General features: G+C 44.4%; 1 protein-coding gene across 1 annotated transcript in view; it reads left to right on the top strand.

Moving 5' to 3' along the window:
• LOC122943121 (complement factor H-related protein 5-like) overlaps positions 1-24,480 on the top strand; it is a 379,577-nt gene that overhangs the window by 249,625 nt on the left and 105,472 nt on the right. Inside the window, exon 7 of the mRNA XM_044300588.1 lies at positions 23,339-23,536. Within this exon, the coding sequence (XP_044156523.1) occupies positions 23,339-23,536 (198 nt within the window). The remainder of the gene's footprint in view (positions 1-23,338; positions 23,537-24,480) is intronic.

The following is a 24,480-nucleotide window of genomic DNA, read 5'->3' as shown; positions in this document are numbered from 1 at the left end:
TATAAAAAGGTTTAAAAAGGTTAAAAAAAAAAGATAAAATAAAAAAAATTCCAATAAAAAAAAATAAGGCATTTCTTTCCCGTTGAAAAAATGCTTTTTAATGGAAAAAATTGCAAAGTATCCTCCACATATTTGATATCCCTAGTCATCCATAATGACCCATACTATGCAGTTATCATGAAATGTATCCCATACAGTAAATGCTGTGAATAGAATTTAAAAAAGGGTCTTAGGATACAGCAATGCAAAACATTTTTCTTATGTATCTTATGTTTTTTTTATTGCACAAAAAATGAACTCCAAAAAATGTATAATTCAAAAACTCCCCGAAAGAAATAATAAAAGTTAATCAGTAATTTAGGGTATGTGTACCCCAAAATGGCGCCATTAAAACTAAAACTATAACTTGTCCTGTAAAAAAACAAGCTCTCATATAGCTACATAGATGGAAATATAAAAAGTTATAGCTCTTGGAATACATCAATGAAAAAATGAAAAAAAGAATTGCTTGGTCAGTAAGGCCCATAACAGACTGCTCATTAAAGGCTGTTTACACCTTTGTAGGAAAATGTATTTAATGATTGCATTTTACTTCTTTTGGTTGCTCTCAGACGAGCGAGTTGCACACTCTGGACCCGGAGCGTGACTATAAGCCAGCTCCCGACCTGACCTTTCAGCACTGCCGGATTGCATAGCATTATATTAATTTATGATGGTATGTAACCCTTACAGTTTGGAATGTATAGGATAACATTGACCTAATGCTGTCAGTGTTATCCAATACATTCCAGAAATCTAAGCCCCCTTTCACACGGGTGAGTATTCCGCGCGGGTGAAATGCGTGAGGTGAACGCATTGCACCCGCACTGAATCCTGACACATTCATTTCAATGGGCCTGTGTACATGAGCGATGTTTTTCACGCATCACTTGTGCGTTGCGTGAAAATCGCAGCATGTTCTATATTCTGCATTTTTCACGCAACGCAGGTGATTTTCACGAATGGTTGCTAAGGAGATGAAAAAGTCACCTAAAAAGTGAACTTTTACACTCATTGGACATGTTCCTACAGATGTATACCCATTAAAACATAGCTCCACGCGGACTAAGAATAGGCATTGCCCCCACTTTTCCTGATGATCCAACATTCTCTTATGAATGGAATGATTATCTTGATCAGTGCGCTGCAGGCCTAATGAGAATCATTAAAGTCCAGCAATTTTAAATAGGATTATATATAATGGGTTAAGGGGTAGAGAATACTAAAGTCCAGCTAGGTAATAACCCTTTATAGAGAGATTAAACTTTTAATAATAATTTCACAACAGAAAAGGTCCACTGATGTCCCGATGTACATGGATCCACCAAGAAAAAAGCATGCTCATTACCTCGATAGGGGAACTTTCCCTGGATGCATGCCCTGAGGCTAAGCCCTCTGCCCAAGGGCGACCCCTAATGGTGGGGACCCCTGCCCTCGATCCTAGGCTAGCAACTCCTGTATTGCCCCATTGTAAGTGGGCTAGTAGTTATAAATCTAATGGTGGACTCATGTACATCCAGACAGAAAGGACCAAACACAACAGAAAATGCACACTGTATACGGCCCTAATGGTATGGTTCACCAAGAGGTACAGGGTGCATCAGACTAACTAATTAAAAACAACACCCTATTCTGATATTATCTGGTATCACAGACAAAATTAAATGACTAACCCCAACGCGTTTCCCCCACAGTGTGGGATCATCAGGGGGTAAATAATTTTATATATAGTTTAGGTAGATGAAAAATAATAAACTGAAGGACATCGAACGGATGGAGACCCAAAATATATTAGGGTATCCATACACTGGATATTCAAAGCCGTTCAACTTTCAGTGGTGTCAAATTACAAATAAACAGTGAAATAAAAAATGGATCAGATGGTATTCATAGGAGGAGAGGGAGGAAGAGTAAATATCGCATCCACTGGCATGTGAGTCCAAATCACGCATAGGTTGAATTAAAGGTAGGTATCTGCAAAGAGAGAAAGATACACACATATATATATATATATACATATATATATGTATGCATACACTGATGTATGAACACCTCTAATTCTTATTAGGTGAAAACCGCCACCACAATTATGAGCCCCATCAAGGGGATAACTCACTGTGTCCGGGGGTAGCTCAGTGTATAAGATAGACACAGTTTGTCCTGCAAAACAAGCCATCCCAACTATACGTCACCATAAAGATAATGGTGTCCACCACGTCTCACATCCATATATGTTTAATGATACTATAAACTAGAACAAAAGCATATATAGGATTTCTGGTAAATCATTAAATAAACAGAAACACCACCGAGGTCAAGGGGATAAGGATACCTTTGGTACGTTATTGATAGGGTAAACATCAGCCCCAGGTAAGTGGCCTGTCCATTGTGGGTCTCCTAAACGGCGGAAAACGTACATTAAAGCATACACATAGCAGTGGCCTACTCCTGTACCAGGAAAATGTTTTCAGGGATTACTCACAGTTGGAGCCAATAATGGTGCTTCCCTCAGTTATGGTCCTCCTAGGGTCCAATGTCAGGCCTCTCAGAGACAACCCCTCCTTATATATCTTCCCCCCAATCACTTATGCCCTGAATACACGTGTGCCAGTGAGGATCATCGAATTAGTAGGGCCATCGATGTGGGCGTGCGTTCCACAGTGGAGCGCACGTCTGGATATCCGGTGGAGGTCTCGGTGCTGTGTCTAATGCCTCTAAATAGAGCGTGCGTTCCACTGTGGAACGCACGCCGCAATCTCTCCAACCGGAAATGGCCCAGGGAAATGACTTCGTCCATGCATTCCAGTATGGAGCGCATCGGCTGGCCGTACAGATCAGCAGTCAGGTGAGGCACAGGACTAACGCCATCCTGCCAGATTGCAGAGCCTATTACGGCTCTAGGAGTACAGGAGACAATCAATTAATCTCCACTAAGTTATGGACACCTTACGATTCCCTATATGCATATGATGATTAGTACAGTTAGGGATCTATCTGAATATTTATGATACAAACCAGCCAAGAGGTCCTTCATATAGTTCAGACCCAATGACATGGCATCAAAACCCTCATGAAAGGTGATCAACCTGACAGGGAAGATAATAGTTGGCCCAAATCCAGGGGGGGAGAAGGGGCAAAACCTAAATATGGGGGGTGAGGCATGAGAAGGGAGGACATCTAGTGAGACGAGTACATAGTTGCGATAATCGATATCTACAACCCCCTATTATGATAAATCAGGGGCTTGTCGTAACAGCAGCGAAACTGATAATATTCACTGTACACAATAATTAATGTTCTGGTGTTTCGCACACCAAGCCCAGTTAAAGGGGCACCAAAGTCACTCGAGCCTCAAAGTTACAAGGGAAATAAAGGGGGGGGGAAGGGGGGGAGGGGAAGGGAGGGGAGGGAAGAGGAAGGATGTAGACAGAGTCTGGATAGGTCAAGAGTATGCCAAAAGGCCAATAAGTCGGTAAGCGGGTGAGTGACCTAATCAAAAAGCAGAGGTCACAGAAAACATGAAAAAGTTAGCATTTCATTAAGTCCGCGGGGGGATTGGGACCAGAGTCTATGGATCCATTCACTCTCCTTCTGTAGGATCCTCCTATTCTAATCACCCCCGCGTGGAGACGGAGGTGCCATTTCAAGCACCGTAAAGCTCAGTGACTTGGGGTCACCTCCATGGATGTCATTGACGTGTACCGCCACAGGTTTGGCCTCCTGATTCCTTACATCATTGACATGCTCTAGAATTCTCCTTCTAAATTCCCTTACTGTCTTTCCGACATAGTCTGCAATTAATAAAGTCATGAACAAAGAACGTTTGCCCCGTCACCGAACCTTTGATTGTTTTCGCGGTATTCAAGAACTCGCACGCTTTGCAGCCGCCACATTTAAAGATGCCCAAGGGTTTCCGGTCAAGCCAGGTACCCACCTTGGCAGGTGGCATGAAATGGCTCAAGACTAGACGATCCTTTAGACTCCTACCTCTTCTATAAGAGACTGCTGGATAGTCCGTAACAATCTCAGAGAGGTCAGGGTCCATTCTCAGGATGGGCCAGTATTTGCCTAGGATTCTTTTCACATCATAATTTGCAGCATCAAAGTTGGAGATGATTCTGGTCGGTTGGGGGCAGTGGGTCATCCTGGTTTTGGGCGTTAATCGTTCATTCCGGTCCCTGGTTAATGCATGCTTAAAGGCATCGTTCAGAACAGGCTGTGGATAGCCTCTAGCCACAAACCTGTCACGTAGAGCCCTGGACTTTCTAAAAAAAAAGACTCATCACTGGAGCAGTTTCTATGCACACGGAGGTATTGACCTCTTGGAATACCCCGTTTGAGGGGGGTGGGGTGGTAGCTACTCCAGTGTAGGAGGGAATTAGTGGCTGTAGTCTTCCTGTATATGTTTGTCGATAACCTATCACCCACTTTTGTTACCTTCACATCCAGGAAGGTAATACTGGAGGAATTGTGTTCAGAGGTGAACCGGAGTCCAATCTCATTTCTGTTCAGGTCGGACACAAATCGCTTGAACTCAATCGGTTCTCCCTTCCAGACAACAAACACGTCGTCTATAAAGCGGGTCCAGAACTGAATGTTACTGGACCACCAGACGACGTGATCGGGGAAGACATGTGTATCCTCCCACCAGCCCAGGAAGAGGTTGGCATAGGTTGGGGCACAAGGGCTGCCCATCGCCGTCCCCCTGAGCTGGTGGTAGAATTTTGAATTTAATAAAAAGAAGTTATGGGTGAGGGTATATTCCAGCAACTTGATGATGAATCTATTATGTGAATTGTATTGTATCCCCCTAGTACGCAGGAAGTACTCAATGGCTCTCAGGCCATACTGATGAGGGATCGAACTATATAGAGATTCAACATCAATGCTCCCCAAGATACATTCTGGTCAAGGTTGAGAGCGTCTATTTTGTTGAGGAAGTCCATTGTGTCCCTCGTGTATGCAGGGAGGGACACAACAAACTCCCTCAAAACCTTGTCCAAATATACCCCGCAATTCTGTGTCAATGAGTGAACCCCCGATACAATGGGGCATCCCTTCAACGGGGTCACCCCTTTGTGAATCTTGGGGAGCCCGTAGAAGGTCGCTATCAGGGGTTTGGTGGGCAGTAGGAATTCAAATTCAGGTGCACTGATCACTTTTTCATCCAAGTCGGTTAGTAAAATCTGTTTTAGTTCCGTCAGATAGGACTGGGTAGGGTTGTTTGACAGGATCATATATCCCTCTCTGTCATTCAGGAGGTCAAGACACATGTGCATATATGCATCATTATCAAGGACAACCAGGTTGCCCCCCTTGTCTGATGGTTTTATTACAATGGTACGATCTTGTTCTAGCGATTTTAGTGCCTGCATCTCAATCAAGGAGAGGTTAAAGGATTTTGGACCAAGATTTTCAAGTTGTTCAAGGTCATTCGTGAGAATCATCTCAGACAAAAGGGAGACCCTGGTTAACAAACATATAGAAAATATTGAAACAACACTGAAAGACCTACAGTATTTTGCCCACCACCCAGATTATACAACAATGAATCATAACCTAACAAATAGAATCTATCAGAGCGAACAGAACATTATAGCCGGCAAAGCAAATAATTTACAAAGGGATAGATTGGATAAGGAACAAGAAAACTACAGGATAACACACAGAAAGGGAACTAAGCATAACCCTACAGTTTCGCACAAATGCGAACATACTACAGATAATGCTACATATGGCCATAGACCAAGAACTAATTATGACGTCAGAACACGCTCGTTTACCAACCAAGCATACAAGAAACCATAAAATAAAGATACACCAAAAACAGAAAACCCAAGAAAGTATGAAAATTCTAAAAATATGACAGAAAAAGACATCCACAACACCTCAGTGAGTAAGATAAATGGCAAGGCACACAAACAATCCCAGGGACACTATACCAACAGTCTCGACTCCCCCCATAAAAGCAAGATGGAGACCACACCGGGTAGCACAAACAATACTACACTATAATCAAAACATAAGTATAACCCAATAACTACCGTCACCATAGAGCATACCCTCAATTGCTCCACAAAGAAGAAGGATCTAGATTCATTAACTGACAAGTTCTTAGAAAAGTTCAGAACACTTAAATCAAAATATCTAGATTATAAAAAGAAAAGTCTAATATCAAGGGTACAGGATATAGCAACAACACCTTCTCTTATACTACTTAGACCCCCATGCAAAAAAGTCTATACCAGCAAGGCTTCCGATCAGATAATAGGAGAGGGTAAAGAAGAAAAAAAACTCTATTCCGAATTATATATGAGATGATAACATAGATGTGTCAATTTTCACAATACATCAAACTTCAACAAAGGAAAACATTGTGGTAAATGAACCACTAATTATCATAGACAATACTACGGCAGGTTCATCAGCCCTGGTTCCTTTTTTAGACCATGCCAAACAGTCACAACTAACATAAACCATAACGATGGCAAACAAAGAAAAAATTTACCTCTAAAAAACGGGCACCCCACATATACAGTAACAGAATTCTTCAAACCCACTCTCGAGAAAATAAAATTCGAACCCAAGGATGTAGGGGAGGACAAAATCAGAAAAATAAAACCAGACTAAAAAAAGAAAAAAATGACACTAACTGATCACATACCAACAGTGAAAATCTTTAGCCTATCATCACACAAACTTACAAAACCAGCGGATAACCTTTTACAAAAGAGACTCTCCTTCTGTCCATACAATAATATGAACCCCTTCGAACTGTAGTTACACATACAAAAGTTTAGAAATCTGACTATAAAGAGACAGTTTGAACACGAAAATACTAAGAAAAAAAGACTATGTATACAGGTACGGAAGAAACACAAATATACAAACATCAAGAAGTGCACCCTAGATCAAGTTTTTTTTTTTCCAGTCCAAGCCAAGGACACCTTATACCCATCTTTTTCGATCTGGTATCAGCAGATTTGAAAAAAATTACCCTAAAAGGTACTGTAATCCTAAAAGGTCCCACACTAACAGAAATTGAACCTACCAAAAAACATGTGCCATGATGAGTCTTAAGAATAATGAAAATCTTGTAATACGTCCAGCGGATAAGGGGGTAAAGTAGTACAAAATCTAAAAGACTACGAAAAAGAGAAGCATGCAATATCCTTAATGACACTGAATATTACCGGGTAACATCAGAAAATCTTTTTCCAGATATAGTAAAGAGGCTAATAAACCTTATAAAAAATGCCTATGAAAATCAATACATAAATAAAAAAGAGAAGCGCTTCCTCACACCAAAAGCTCCATCTAACCCTTATTTTTATCACTTACCAAAAATACACAAAAATACAGAGAACCCCCCCAGGAAGGCCCATTGTGTCAAATATAAACTCAGCGACAAGCAACTTATCACACTATCTTGATTTATTTCTTCAACCCTATGTTCAAAAACTACCAAGTTACCTACAAGATTCTAGACAGTTAATCCAAGAAAACGATAGTATTACATGGGAAAACACATACGCGCTATTCACTATGGACGTTACAGCACTGTATTCAAATATTCAACATAATCTAGGTATTAAATGCGTGGAAACCACATTACGCAATGACACCACTCTAAAATCACCACAAATTCAATGCTTATTGGACAGTCTATGCATTATTTTGGAAAATAACTTCTTTATTTACAATGGCACTATATACCATCAATGTTGGGGGACCGCGATAGGTACGAAAGTGGCACCAGCTTTTGCAAATATATTCATGGGCCATTTTGAGAACACGTACATCTACAATAACCTCCACAAAAACAAACAGATCATCTATTACAAAAGGTATATAGATAATATCTTTATTATCTGGGACAGAGACGAGTGTTCAGCACTAAAATTATGTGAAGAACTTAATAACACGAATTGGAGGATTACATTTACCCCAAGCTATCAAAAAACTCAAATAGACTTTTTAGACATCTCTATCACCACCAAAAACAATACTCTTGTGACAAAAAAACGTATTTTAAACAAGTGGACACCAATAGCTACATACACTACAAAAGCTTTCACCACCAAAAATGGCTCCAAAATGTCCCATATAGCCAAAAAAAATGTATGAGACGTAATTGCACAGAGAACACAGATTTTATGGAACAAGCAAAAATCATACAAAAAAGGTTCATTGACAAGGATTATCCAAAAAAAACTGATAAAAAATGTATACCAGAAGAGCGCAAAAAATACACAAAAAGAATGCTTAATGAGTATAGCCAAAAAAGAAAAAACAGTAACAGGAAAACACTTAAATCGAATCACACATTACAACACCTCAAATAAAGTAATTCGTGCAATATTGGCAAAACATTGGCATATTCTGAGACAGGACCCCTATCTTGAAAAATATCTCCCCAAAACACCTGTGATCATCTACAGGAGAGCACCCACAATAAGAAGCACTTTAGCTCCTATTAAGTTAAAAAAAAACACATAAAAATCCAAAACAAAATCACAAAGGAACCAGTGGGCAGCTTCAAATGTGGTGTAAGACGCTGCCTTTGCTGTAATATGATCACACATAACAGGAAAACTTTCAGTCCAACAAAAAATCGCGCCACCTTCGCAATAAAACACTGTCTAACCTGCAAAAGTAGTTATATGATATATCTAATGGAATGCAAATGTGGCCTCCAGTATGTAGGCCGCACGACACAAGCATTGCACTGTAGGGTTAACCAACATAGACATAATATAAAAAAACGACATTGCGCAACTACACCAGAAAAAAATAAACACGCACTAAAAATCACTCCTATTGACTATATACCGGACAATACATGTAATTCAGATTCAGCAACCTCCAGAGAAGAGAGGTTTATTGGATCTACCAATTGGACACTCTGACCCCATACGGACTAAACGAGAGATGAGTGAGACTGTACTGTAATCCACATAATTAAATAGAACTTGCTATGTCTGTTGATAGATAAATTTAGCATTCAATCTCTTCAACATGATGAAAAGAAAAAACACAAAAAACTAAAAATATTGGAGGCAAAATAAAATAAAATCAGTGAAACACTGTTCTAGTGTAATCCATATTTCTATATAAAATAAAGGTCCGTTCTTCTCTAGATCAACACTAAAACTAAAACAGAATAAAAATAAAAATAAAAAGAACAGATTCCCATAGACCATACCAAATTAGTATGGCCTTAGAATCTCTAAAACAAGACAAATGTCCTGTGCTCTTAATTTTAGCAACTCGCTATAACTAGAGTTAAGCGAACACCTGGATGTTCGGGTTCGAGAAGTTCGGCCGAACTTCCCGGAAATGTTCGGGTTCGGGATCCGAACCCGACCCGAACTTCGTCCCGAACCCGAACCCCATTGAAGTCAATGGGGACCCAAACTTTTCTGCACTAAAAAGGCTGTAAAACAGCCCAGGAAAGGGCTAGAGGGCTGCAAAAGGCAGCAAAATGTAGTTAAATCCCCTGCAAACAAATGTGGATAGGGAAATGAATAAAAATAAAAATAAAATAAATAAAAATTTACCAATATCAATTGGAGAGAGGTCCCATAGCAGAGAATCAGGCTTCGTGTCACCCACCACTGGAACAGGCCACTGTCAGATATTTAGATCCCGGCACCCAGACAGAGGAGAGAGGTCCCATTGCAGAGAATCAGGCTTCATGTCATAGCAGAGAATCAGGCTTCATGTCATAGCAGAGAATCAGGCTTCATGTCATAGCAGAGAATCAGGCTTTATGTCATAGCAGAGAATCAGGCTTCACGTCACACAAAACTGGAACAGGCCATTGTCAGATATTTTGGCCCTGGCACCCAGACAGAGGAGAGAGGTCCCATAGCAGAGAATCAGGCTTCATGTCATAGCAGAGAATCAGGCTTCATATCATAGCAGAGAATCAGGCTTCACGTCACCCACCACTGGAACAGGCCATTGTCAGATATTTTGGCCCTGGCACCCAGACAGAGGAGAGAGGTCCCATTGCAGAGAATCAGGCTTCATGTCACCCAACACTGGTACAGGCCACTTTCAGATATTTTTAGGCCCCGGCACCCAGACAGAGGAGAGAGGTCCCATAGCAGAGATTCAGGCTTCATGTCATAGCAGAGAATCAGGCTTCATGTCATAGCAGAGAATCAGGCTTCATGTCACCCAACACTGGAACAGGCCACTGTCAGATATTTTTAGGCCCCGGCATCCAGACAGAGGAGAGGTTTATTCAACTTTGGGTTGCCCCGCAATATAATAGTAAAATGAAAATAAAAAGAGGATTGAATGAGGAAGTGCCTTGGAGTACAATAATATATGGTTAAGGGGAGGTAGTTATAAATGTCTAATCTGCACGAGGGATGGACAGGTCCTGTGGGATCCATGCCTGGTGCATTTTTATGAACGTCAGCTTGTCCACATTGGCTGTAGACAGGCGGCTGTGTTTGTCTGTAACGACACCCCCTGCCACGCTGAATACACGTTCAGACAAAACGCTGGCCGCCGGGCAGGCCAGCACCTCCAAGGCATAAAAGGCTAGCTCTGGCCACGTGGACAATTTGGAGACCCAGAAGTTGAATGGGGCCGAACCATCAGTCAGTACGTGGAGGGGTGTGCACATGTACTGTTCCACCATGTTAGTGAAATGTTGCCTCCTGCTAACACGTTCCGTATCAGGTGGTGGTGCAGTTAGCTATGGCATGTTGACAAAACTTTTCCACATCTCTGCCATGCTAACCCTGCACTCAGAGGAGCTGACCGTGACACAGCTGCGTTGGCGACCTCTTGCTCCTCCTCTGCCTTCGCCTTGGGCTTCCACTTGTTCCCCTGTGACATTTGGGAATGCTCTCAGTAGCGCGTCTACCAACGTGTGCTTGTACTCGCGCATCTTCCTATCACGCTCTAGTGCAGGAAGTAAGGTGGGCACATTCTCTTTGTACCGGGGATCCAGCAGGGTGGCAACACAGTAGTCCGCACACGTTAAAATGTGGGCAACTCTGCTGTCGTTGCGCAGGCACTGCAGCATGTAGTCGCTCATGTGTGCCAGGCTGCCCAGAGGTAAGGACAAGATGTCCTCTGTGGGAGGCGTATCGTCATCGTCCTGCGTTTCCCCCCAGCCACGCACCAGTGATGGGCGCGAGCTGCGTTGGGTGCCACCCCGCTGTATATGCTTCATCCTCATCCTCCTCCACCTCCTCCTCATCCTCGTCCTCCTCGTCCTCCAGTAGTGGGCCCTGGCTGGCCACATTTGTACCTGGCCTCTGCTGTTGCAAAAAACCTCCCTCTGAGTCACTTCAAAGAGACTGGCCTGAAAGTGCTAAAAATGACCCCTCTTCTTCCTCCTTCTCCTCCTCCTGGGCCACATCCTCTTCCATCATCGCCCTAAGTGTTTTCTCAAGGAGACATAGAAGTGGTATTGTAACGCTGATAACAGCGTCATCGCCACTGGCCATGTTGGTGGAGTACTCGAAACCGAAACAGCGCAACAGGGCACACAGGTCTCGCATGGAGGCCCAGTCATTGGTGGTGAAGTGGTGCTGTTCCGCAGTGCGACTGACCCGTGCGTGCTGCAGCTGAAACTCCACTATGGCCTGCTGCTGCTCGCACAGTCTGTCCAGCATGTGCAAGGTGGAGTTTCACCTGGTGGGCAAGTCGCATATGAGGCGGTGAGTGGGAAGGCCGAAGTTACGCTGTAGCGCAGACAGGCGAGCAGCGGCAGGATGTGAACGCCGGCAGCTCTGACATGTCGGGGTAGTTGTGAATGAACTTCTGCACCACCAAATTCAGCACATGCGCCAGGCAAGGGATGTGTGTCAAACCAGCTAGTCCCAGAGCTGCAACAAGATTTTGCCCATTATCGCACACCACCAGGCCGGGCTTGAGGCTCACCGGCAGCAACCACTCGTCGGTCTGTTGTTCTATACCGCGACACAACTCTTGTGCGGTGTGGGGCCTGTCCCCCAAACATATGAGTTTCAGAATGGCCTGCTGACGTTTACCCCGGGCTGTGCTGAAGTTGGTGGTGAAGGTGTGTGGCTGACTGGATGAGCAGGTGGAAGAAGAGGAGGAGGAAGCCGAGTAGGAGGAGGAGGCAACAGGAGGCAAAGAATGTTGCCCTGCGATCCTTGCAGCGGCATGCTATTCCATCCGGTTTGCGTTTAGTTGGACCATCATTTATTTTTCAACAGGACAATGACCCCAAACACACCTCCAGGCTGTGTAAGGGCTATTTGACCATGAAGGGGAGTGATGGGGTGCTGCGCCAGATGACCTGGCCTCCACAGTCATTGGACCAGAACCCAATCGAGATGGTTTGGGGTGAGATGGTTTGGTGGACCGCAGAGTGAAGGCAAAAGAGCCAACAATTGCTAAGCATCTCTGGGAACTCCTTCAAGACTGTTGGAATACCATTTCAGGTGACTACCTCTTGAAGCTCATCAAGAGAATGCCAAAAGTGTGCAAAGCAGTAATCAAAGCAAAAGGTGGCTACTTTGAAGAACCTAGAATATGACATATTTTTAGTTGTTTCACACTTTTTTGTTATGTATATAATTCCACATGTGTTAATTCATAGTTTTGATGTCTTCAGTGTGAATCTACAATTTTCATAGTCATGAAAATAAAGAAAACTCTTTGAATGAGAAGGTGTGTCCAAACTTTTGGTCTGTACTGTATACCAGAAATAGGACAGCACTCCAAGACTTGAAAAAACGGTGTCTTTATTCACCCATGTGAATGTGTATTGTCGGACATAGTCAAACGCCCTTTTCTCTCAGTCTACGTGGTTGATGATTTTAATGATTTATATATTATTAATTTCACATCGATTAAATCCACTGTGGTTGCGTACATACGCACTTTGGTAAATACAATATTAAATGTAAAGTGTTTGGATGTAACACAAATATGTGCAATCTTATGTATCAAGTGTTAGGATATTTTGCATATGCAATTGCTCACATGACTCAATTAGGTAAATGGCCTTCACGTGTTAATTGGTCACATGTTTTTGATCTGTATGTTCATTGGTCACCTGATTATTTGAGTGCTATTTAAGGAAGGCACAAGCTTGTATTTGCTTGAGAAAGGCTCAGTTGTGAGCTGAAACGTCGCTACTGCTTCACATGGGTGAATAAAGACACCGTTTTTTCAAGTCTTGGAGTGCTGTCCTATTTCTGGTATATATATTTGTCATTCAGCGGTGCAGTTATATGTTCTAAAGCCCCTTTTGTCATGTATTAGTGGCAAAAGAACAAAATATTTGCTGTTCAGCAGTGCAGTTATATGTTCTAAAGCCGTTTTTGAAGTATATTAATGGCAAAAGAAAAATATATTTGCCTTTCAGTGGTGCAGTTATGTTTTAAAGCTCTTTTTTGCGTGTATTAATTGGGGGAAAAAGGCTTATTAGCCGTTGTGTGGTGAAGTGAGAAAATTAGACTTTTTTGTGGTGTTTTAATTACCTTTTTATAAAAAATTTTTGATCTACCAGTATGTCAGACAGAAGTCGCAGGGAGAGGCCTGAGCTCTCGGTGTGCTCTAGCGGCTGTGTCTTGACCAGCAATCCAGAGGTTTCAAACTACATCAGACACTCCCAGCCAAGAGTTGGTGGGTTTGTCAGACACAACCCTTAGGTGCATGGCCCGGGAGCAGGCCCTTTGCCCTCACCTGTCCTCAACTTGCCTCTGTTCTTTTCTTCAGAGAAGTATTATATGATGTGGCTCAGCCCCACTATACAGCGAAATGAGCTACTAGAGGACAGTCAGCAGCTACTGGCCAGCCAAGATGGGGAGGAGACATCCGCTGCTTCCTCTGCTATGCTGGCAAGTAGTGATGAGAATATTGGCGTGGGAGCTGGTGTTGCGAGTGGTGAGGCTCCTTACCGAGTGACCGTTGAGGAGGACATTAGTGACGTGCAGACAGTACTCGATGATGTAGCTGATCGCACTTGGGATCCGGGTGAATTGGGGCTTCATCATCATTAGGAGAAGATGGTGCAGCTTGCCCATGAGGCAGCAGCGGAGCCAGCAAAACGATATTGTGGCCGGGACTCAGCAGGATGGCAGCAGTGGGCACCTACTCGGCGGCAGGGGCGTTGCTAGGGTCTCAAAAGATCCGGGGCGCAAGCCCCAATAAATATGCCCCCCCCCCCGCACTATGCTGTGCTTGCTATATAGCGGCACTTACCTGTCACATCCAGGGCCTCCAGGGGACGTCTCCTCTCTGTAATCATCTTCTCCATTCGGTCTGGACAACTTCTCTCAGCCGCCTCGTCTCTGCAGAGTGTGACACACAGACATCTTAGCTTTCTCACTTTCTATCATTATCCCCCAACTGGAGTCCCCACAGTGTTATCCTGCTGTTTGCTATGCCAAAACCTCAACCCCCCCCCCCATACCCCCAAATACTATCCTAAAGAAACATTACTGCCCCCCATAGTAATTGTACTCCTCATAGTCCCACCAATAGTAATTCCCTTCTAGAATGCCCTCATTAGTAACACTGCCCCAACCGTGATAATGCTCCTCAACAATGCCCTCCCATATTAATAATACCCTCACAGAGTCCCTAGTAGAAATAAGGCCCCCTATTGTTCCCCCAGTGGTAATAAAGCTCCCTACAGACCCCACAGTAGTAATAAGGCCCCCATAGTGCGCTTAGTAGAAAAAAGGCAGATCTATAAGACCCTCCTATAGAGCCCCCAGTAGTAATAAGACCGCTTATAATGTCCCCTGGATTTGCAGTGCCCCCTTCAGTTATAATCCTCCCTCCACCATACAGTCCCATGTAAATAACATCACCTCCTCCCCAGCCGCCTCCAACGCACAATCCCATGTAAACATCACCCCCAAGGCTACTTTCACACTTGCGTTCGTGCGGATCTGTCCTGTACTTGTACAGGACGGATCCACACCGATATAATACAAACGAATGCATCCTTTCAGGACCGATTCGTTTGTATTAGATTTTAATTTCTAAGTCCCAATACGGATCTGTCCTGACTTACATTAAAAGTCAATGGGGGACGGATCCGTTTACAATTGCACCATTTTGTGTCAATGCAAAGGGATCCGTCCCTATTGACTTAATTGTTAGGCTACTTTCACACTTGCGTTCGGGGCTCCGCTTGTGAGCTCCGTTTGAAGGCTCTCACAAGCGGCCCTGAACCGATCCGTACTGCCCTAATGCATTCTGAGTGGACGCGGATCCGCTCAGAATGCATCAGTCTGGCAGCGTTTGTCCTCCACTCCGCTCAGCAGGCGGACACCTGAATGCTGCTTGCAGCGTTCAGGTGTCCGCCTGGCCGTGTGGAGGCGTGCAGATCCGTCCAGACTTACAATGTAAGTCAATGGGGACGGATCCGTTTGAAGATGACACACTATGGCTCAATCTTCAAACGGATCTGTCCCCCATTGACTTTCAATGTAAAAGTCTGGACGGATCCGTTCAGGCTACTTTCACACTTAGAAATTTTTTTACAATATAATGCAGACGGATCCGTTCTGAACGGATTCACCGTCTGCATTATATGAGCGGATCCGTCTCAGACGGATCCGCTCTGAACGATAGTGTGAAAGTAGCCTAAGTCAGGACGGATGCGTTTGGCTCCGCAAGGCCATGCAGACACAAAAAACGCTGCTTGCAGCATTTTGGGGTCCGCCTCCAAAATGGAACGGGGGACCGCACGGAGCCGAACGAATGCATTCTGAATGGATCCACATCCATTCAGAATGCATTGGGGTTAAACTGATGCATTTGGGGCTGCTTGTGAGAGACTTGAAACGGATCTCACAAGCGGATCACCAAACGCAAGTGTGAACGTAGCCTAAACCAGTGTTTCCCAACCAGTGTGCCCTCAGCTGTTGCAAAACTACAACTCCCAGCATGCCCGCACAGCCAAAGGCTGTCCAGGCATGCTGGGAGTTGTAGTTTTGCAACAGCTGGAGGCACACTGGTTGGGAAACACTGGACCCTAAACATTAAGTCCCATGTACATAAACATCATTCCCCCCCACCATCCACTTTCAACATACAGTCCCATGTAAATAACATCATTCCCTCCCCCAGCCACCTCAAGCACACAGTTCCATGTCAATAACATCCCTCACTTCAGCCCTAAAATACATCCTAGTTAAATAACTACAACTTCCAGCATTGCTCTGCCTCTCCTGTACAGACATCACCATTAGGCTCCTTCTCCTCTTGACTCCGGTCCAATCCTGCACTGGTCACATGATGGTGACATCATCAAGGTCATCCTATCACAGCCTGTTTTGCTGATCACATGACCTTTGATGTCACCAAAGGTCCTTCGCCTCTTCCCAGTGTAAGATTCAATTGTATTTGCCGTTCTGTGTACGGCAATACAGTTGTATCTAGCAGGCAGGCAGGACATTCGGGGCATGGGACAAAACATCCGGGGCCCAGGCCCCGAATGTTTTAACCTAGCGACGCCCCTGCTCGGCGGTGTGGCAGTTTTTTATTAAGCCGCTGGAGGAGGTCAACATGGCCATGTGTAGAATCTGTGGGCAGAAGGTGAAGCGTGGCTAGGGTGCCAATGTTGGCACCAAAGCCCTGCATCAACACATGCAGCGTCACCATAAACTGGCCTGGAAGAACCATGGTTTTGATGTGGTAGTCCAGCCTGCCGCAGCAACCGCTGCTTCACCCAGTGGCACGCACCCGGTTTCAGGCAGTAAAGGCTCCACCACCTCAGCCGAAGGAAGCTGTCTGTCTGTCCAGATGCTCCTGCTCCTCCTCCTCCTACTCATCAGTCATTACGTCAGCAATCGATCACCGAAGCAATTGCCAAGAGACAACAGTATGTGTGCACTCATCCAACGGTGCAGAAGCTAAATGTCCTCCTGTCCAAGTTGCTGGGTCTGCAGTCCCTTCCTTTCCCAGTGATGGACTCTGCACCTTTCAGAGAGCTGATGGCTTGTACCGAGCCAAGAAGTCATTTTTTTGCCAAAAAGACAGTACCAGCCCTGCACACACATGTAGAACAGAAGGTGGGCCAGTCCTTGAGCCTGTCGGTCTATTTATGGGGACCTTCCATAAATTTTCTAAAGGCCTCCGGGTCCACCAATTTATATGGCAGTAGTTGGCGGGCTAGCAGTTCCCATAAGCCAGCTGTCAGCCGTTGGGCAAGAGGATTATCCAGCGTGATAATTTTTTCAAGCTCGAACATTTGGGCCATAGAAGCCTGCCTTGTGCCAGATGAACGTGAAGACGGCACAGTGGAAGTTGGAGTGGAGGACAAATGGGAGGAAAAGGAGAAGAGCCAGGATGTGGAGTGCCAGGAGTGTGGCTTTGTGAGTTCTGACAGTGTTGCTTCCACTGTGCTTGGTGATGGGAGGCCTATAGGTCTGTATGCAGCTCTGCCTGGGGCCTCCATGCATCATGGTTGCATGGGAGTCCAGGCAGTAACTGGTGTGCTGGATACCTGGGTGTGGTTGTTTGTACTGTGTACGGTGTGTGGGCACCAGAATTTATGCACGGGTTCCAGTTGTGGTGGCTACGGCAGGTAATGTGTTTGGTGTGCTTACCTGGCGATCCAGTTGCTGTATACGGTCTCCATAGTTTCTTTGCAGCTAGGCTGGTGGAGACCCCTGTTCATCCGTGTCTGGGATGAACAGGTCATCTCAGATCTTTCTCTATCTGAGGGATTATCAGGGCGACTCAGGGTCCTAGGTTCCTGGGTATATGCTGTCCTACCACCCAGGTCCTCTCATACGGGTAGAAGTTAGGGAGAGAGATAGGAAAGCTATAGGAGGTGTCCTGCTCCCTTATCTCTGCTTCAGGCCTAGTTTCTCTCATCATCGGGTCCTCATTGTACGTTGGGGAGTTTCCCCCACTCCCCACCGTGACAAGTACAAGGTGAGTCTGATCATCCAAATTGATATTTATTAATCTATACTGTCAAAGGGCCTCCTCAAAAGGCCTGAGCAAACCGTGGGTGTCAGGCATGAGCTGCCACTAGCTAAAGTTGAAGTTACACAGCGGCGTACTCCTGTCCGCCTGCATCATCAAGAAATTGTTCATGGCCTTCCTCTGCTCATATAGTAAGTCCAACATGTGAAGGGTGGAGTTCCAATGTGTGGAAACATCACATATAAGGCAATGTTGGGAAATCTTATTTTGCCTTTGCATCTTAAGGATGACATGTTTTGCAGTGTAAGAGTGGCTGAAGTGCATGCACGGTTTCCTGGCTATTTTCAAGATGTTTAGCAGTTGGGTGGAAGACTTTAGAAGCCACTTTACAACCAGATTAAAGACATGTGCTATGCAGGGCGCATGGGTCAGCCCTTCTTGACGCAGCACCGACACAATGTTCTTCCCTTTATCAGTGACCATAATTCCGATCTTCAGTTAGTGAGAAGATAGCCAGAATTTGATTCCCTCTTAAAGGACATGGAGCAGTTCCTCCCTGGTTTGATTCCGTTCACTCAGATTGGCCAGGCGCAGAAAAGCGTGACACCGCCATGCTCTGCATAGGTGGTATACTGGAGGAGCACTCCAAATTGTGTCTGCAGGAAAAGCTGTTGACAAGGTTGAGGATGAGGAGGCAGAGGAGGACATTGGCATAGGATTCACAGCTTGAGAATATGGACGCGGCTGTGCTGTGACCCAACCAAGTTGCTGGTGTGCCTCGGCAGGACTACATTTACCCAGTGGGCCGTAAAGGACAGATATTGTTCTTGGCCATAGTTATAGTTCTACATGTTGGCGCTGCCATGAACTTTAGTAGACATCGACAGCCTCAAAGACTGTCCCACCTTTTGCTCAATATACGTGTCAAGGGCTGGTTCAGCCATTGTGGATAAGTAATGATGGCTTGGGACTCTCCACCATGGCTCAGCACAAGCCATCAGTCGCTGAAAGGTGCAGAGTCAACCACATGGAAGAGGAGGGACTGTAGTATCAGCAACTTGGCCAGGAGCACGTTCAGTTTTGAGCCGTTGGATGAGTGCACGCATACTGTTGTCTTTTTGCAATGGCCTTGGTGATTAATTGCTGGTGAAATGAGTGACAAGGAGGAGGAAGAGCATCAGGACCAGCAGATGATGGGAAGGAAACACAGCTCCCTTCTGCTGAGGTGGTGCAGACAAGACTGCTGGAAAAGGTTTGTGGGCCGCTAGAAGATTCCTTAGTCTGCATCACAACATTAGCACCATGGTTTTCCAAGGTCACTTATTGGTAACCGCTCCATGTGTTGATGCAGGGCCATGGTGCCAACATTGGCACCCTGGCCACACTTCATCTTCTGCCCACAGATTCTACTCACAGCCACGCTGACATCCTGGCGACTTGATGAAAAATTCCCACACCGACGAAAATTGCATTTTACCCCTACCACTGCGTGCTGACTCCCTGCCGCTGTCTCTATAAATCTGTTCTCCGCTAGTTGTTTCTGGCACCCTTGCACCCTGCTGGCTCCCCCACTGTCTCACCTGATGATGATGATAAAGCCCCTTTTTCACCCTGCTCCCACGTGTAATCTAATACATCATCATTCATTACTGTCTGTACATCACTGATGTCACCCTCACCAGTCTTATGGTCGCATGTCTGAACGCTTGCAACACCTGCCCCACTCAACTCTCATCATCACTACTTGCCCATCTACAGGAGGGCAGGGGATCTCTCCACCAAATCTTTGCTGGGCAATACCCGATGACTATCCTCAATAAGCTTATCCTCGCTAATAAAATGGAGCAAAGCCGATAGTATACAAAACTTTCCGAGCAGAATGAACAGAAAATAAGAGGCAGGTTCAGGACAGGAGGGGGCACAGAGCTTGTTCCTTGGCCATGCCAACTAAGCGTGATGTCAGAGGAACCCACCAACTCCTGGCTGGGGGTGTCTGATGTCAGTTGAGATGATGCTGAAGACAGAGTCAACCATTCAAGGAGAGCTGGGTTGCTGGTCTAAACACGACCTCTGGATGACGCTGGCAGCTTTGGCCTGCTGCTACTTCTGCCAGCTCCAGAAACATTTTTGCCACTGCCCATTCCCTTGAAGACCCTGGCACATGTCTGTCGGACATACTGTACAATAACTGTAAGTGTAAAATAGCAGTAGTATTAGAACGCTATTTCACCCCAATTACATAATCAAGTTTTTATGGAATTACTTATGTAAAAAAAAATTGAATAACCCAAAATCAGTATGATTATAATGCTATTTCACCCCAATTACAGAATTAAGGCCTAATGGAATTGCTTATGTAAAAAATCAATGCAGACACCCCATAATCAGTAGTATCAGACCGCTATTTCATCCCAATTACAGAATCAAGGTTTAATGGAATTACTTATGTATAAAACAATGTGATCAACCTAAAAGCAGTAGGATTAGACCGCTATTTCACCCCAATTGCATAATTAATGCCTAATGGATTTACTTAATGTGAATAACCTAAAATCGGAAGGATTAGGCAACTTTCACACTAGTGGCAGCCTTCTCAGGCAGGCTGTTTCAGCGGGTGAACTGCCTGCCGGATCTGTGCTGCTGCTAATGCACGCTTGCCACCGGAGGTCCGCTCCTGACTGACTATAATGGGGATGGGCCGGAGTTCTGCAGCAAACATGCTGAGAGGTGGCTGGAATAAAACTGCCGGAGAAGGCTGCCGCTAGTGTGAAAGTAGCTGTAACGGATCTCCTGGCACCCCGACTGAGTACCTCTATTGATGGATGCTCCTAGTGCTTCCCAAAGGGCTCCAAGCACTCCACTTGACACCGTAAGCACTGCCAACCCCACGAACTGCCGCAGCTTGTTTGGGATCTCGCCATCTTCTACCCACCCTGGACCTACGACAAGGCTTCCAGGTTCTAGTGGGTGTACCTCTCTTCCTTCAGAGAGTGATGCAGGAACAAGCTCTTAAAAGAGCTCAGGGATTATAGCCAAGGGAGTATACAGCGTATAGCATTCCCCAGTGCAGTTGCAGCCTTTTCCCCACACACATGAGACGAGGCTCTATGTTGAGGGTAAAACAGGAACTCTTTAATGGGGCCACTTGTCAGCCTTTTATTCAGGTCTTCCAGCAAGGGCCACTCCCCCTGGGGACCTTGTGGAAGTCTGAGATCGTTTTTAGATTAGCCAGTCACTTGCATTTTACAGGATTGAAACACTCCCAGCAATTGTACACCCCCCCCCCCCCTCTGCCTGTGATACAATCAACAAAATACAATGGGAATTGTCTTTGACGCAATCAACAAATACAATGGGCATTGCCTGTGACACAATTTACAAAATATAATGGGCATTGCCTGTGACGCAATTAACAAAATACAATGGGCTCTGACTGTGATACAATTACCAAACACAATTAACATAATCACTCACAGGCAGAAAACATTTTTCCCAAAACACAGAAAACACCTTAAAACCCCACATATCCCCTTAAATTATATATCCCTGGATAGCTCTGATCTGGGCAAACAAGATATCCAAAAATCACCCAGATCCGAGCAGGGGTTCCCAAATTCCACGGAAGTCACATTTGACCAACCGCAAGCATGGCTTTCCCGCCCAAAACAGTTCCACAGATTTAGGATGTACATGGGCCATAATCCTGAGGCAAGAGGCTGGCAAACAGGCCTTTCCAAAACCCAGTGGCGAGGTTACTTTCGCCACAGTAGCCTTAGACCGCTATTTCACCTCAACTAAAGATTTAAGGCCTAATGGAATTACTTATGTAAAAAACTATGCGGACACCCCAAAATCAGTAGTGTCAGACTGCTTTTTCACCCCAACTTACATAATCAAGGCCTAATGGAATTCTTTATCTATAACACAAGGTAAAAAACCAAATACGCAAGAAAATATTGCGTTATTTTGCAATTACAGATTCAGGGCCTAATGTAATTACTTATCTAGATCACAAGGTGTGAAACCAAAGATGTGAAAAATATTTAGATTGCTATTTCACCCCAATTACAGAATCAAGTTATTATAGTATTAAGCATGTATAAAACAATGAGGACACCACAATAGCAGTAGTATTAGAACACTTTTTAACCACAGTTACAGATTCAAGGCATTATAGTATTATGCATGTATAAAACAATGAGGACACCACAATAGCAGTATAGCAGTAGTATTAGAACACTTTTTAACCCGAATTAGTGCAGCAATGTGTAATAGAATGGTTTATCTATTAGCTAATCTTTACACTGTTCTATTGGCCCCTTCACTCCCACAATTGTGTGGATAAAGTCTACCTATTATGTCCCTACACAAAATTTACATTTTGCAAATAAAGTCTTTCCTAATCACTGTCCCTAGTGCCTGTCACATCTCTTCCTGCACTAAGTACACAATAAGGCCTCATGCACATGTCCGTGAAATACGGACTGTGTGACACCGGCCTGGATTTCTTCTGAGTGCAGGAGCGCAGGGCGTCATTGGTTGCTATGACGCCGTGCGCTTCCTGCTGCCGCTGCAGTACGGTAATACACTGGTATGATCTATACCAGTGTATTACTGTACTACGGCAGCAGCAGTAAGCGCACGGCGTCATAGCAACCAATGACGCCGTGCGCTCCTGCACTCAGAAGAAATCCAGGCCGGTATCACACGAACCGTGTTTCACGGACGTGTGCATGAGGCTTAAAATGTACCAGCCAGGATGAGGCTTTTTATAGGCCTGTGACATCACAGGGGTTGGCCATCTGCTGATTGGCTGGCTGCACTGCATTATGAGTGATCCTTCGTTCCTGGGCTTTTTACTTTCACTTTGTAAGATGTGCAACAGTCATTTTGGGAAATATTCAATTCATTACAAAAAAGCGCAAGGAAATTCGGATTCATGACTAATCAAAAGTTTCCTGAAATTCGGAATATATTCCACTTGTTCAACTTTGATTTGCTCAACACTAATCATGTTCCTTTCACTTCATACATACTGTACGTACTTAGTACTTTGTGTTTGTCTATCACATAAAATCCCTACAAAATATATTTAAGTTTGTGGGTTTAACGTGAAAAAATGTGAAAGGTTCAGGGGGTATAAATGTTTTTTTCTTTCAGTCTTTCAGTATTTTAATCTTTTTCTTTTTTCTTATTCTGCCTTAATATTTTTAACATTTTAATAGTTTTCCATACAGTTAAAGTTTCATTTTACCATAGTTTTATTTTACAGTGGTAGATGCATTTAAAATAAAGTCAAGGGAAAAATGTGGTATTATTGTCCGGGGTAAGACGGACTGGCTGTAATTGTCCTGTATGTAAAAAGTGATTTGTATAATAGAGTGACAGTGACTACTTTATGTTTCAGAGCCGTGTACTGCAAAGGAAAGGGACATGGAAAGTAATAATATACAACTAAAGTGGAGACCTGATAGAAAGCTTTACAGTAGACATGGTGAGACTATAGAGTTTATTTGTAAACCTGGATATGAAGCTCCTCCTGACACACAGATGAGAATTACTTGTAATCAAGGAAATCTGGAATATCCAAAATGCTTCAAGATAGGTAAGTGTCAAACATAGGTGTGCACAGAGTGATCCGATTTATTGCTGCTACCACCAAGTAATGCTGCTGCCAGTGTTGTAACCTTGTTACAGGTTTGGTTCTGGTACTGTATGTGTGCAGTAAGCTTGGTTCTGTTACTGTATCCACACACCAGAAGTGTCTTGGAAGATCCTTGTGTGGTGAAAAATGCTGGAATTTAGGCCTCTTTCACACTACCGTTTTTCCTGTTTTTTGTACTCCGTATGCATTCGGTTTCCGTATTTCTGTTTTTCCATTCCGTTGAAAGATAGAACATGTCCTATTATTGCCCGCAAATCACGTTTGGTGGCTGCATTCAAGTCAATGGGTCTGCAAAAAAATAATGGAACACATACGGAAATGCATCCGTATGTCTTCCATATCCGTTTGCGGAACCATCTATTGAAAATGTTATGCCCAGCCCAATTTTTTCTATGTAATTGCTGTACACTGTATATGCCATATGGAAAAACGGAAACACAACAGAAACTAAAAAACGGAACAAAGGATCCGTGTAAAACAGACCGCAAAACACTGAAATAGCCATACGGTAGTGTGAAAGAGGCCTTAGGCCGAATGCACACGGGCTGGATTCCTGCTGAGAGCAGGAGCGCAGGGCGTCATTGGCTGCTATGACACCGTGCGCTTCCTGCTGCCGCCGCAATACAGTAGTACACTGGTATAGATCATAACAGTGTATTACTGTATTGCGCCGGCAGCAGGAAGCGCACAGCGTCATAGCAACCAATGACGCCGTGCGCTCCTGCTCTCAGCAGGAATCCAGCCCGTGAAAACACGGCTGTGTGCATTCGGCCTTACTCTGAGGATTTTGCTGTGGAGTTAATGCAGGTTTTGCTGCAGATTTCACCCTATGCATTACAAAGGGTGAAATCTTTGGTGGATTTTCACAGCGTATATTGATATGC

This window comes from Bufo gargarizans, chromosome 7 (genome assembly GCF_014858855.1).
Source record: "Bufo gargarizans isolate SCDJY-AF-19 chromosome 7, ASM1485885v1, whole genome shotgun sequence".
Taxonomy (NCBI): Eukaryota; Metazoa; Chordata; class Amphibia; order Anura; family Bufonidae; genus Bufo; species Bufo gargarizans.
This window is presented reverse-complemented; position numbering and strand designations above follow the sequence as displayed.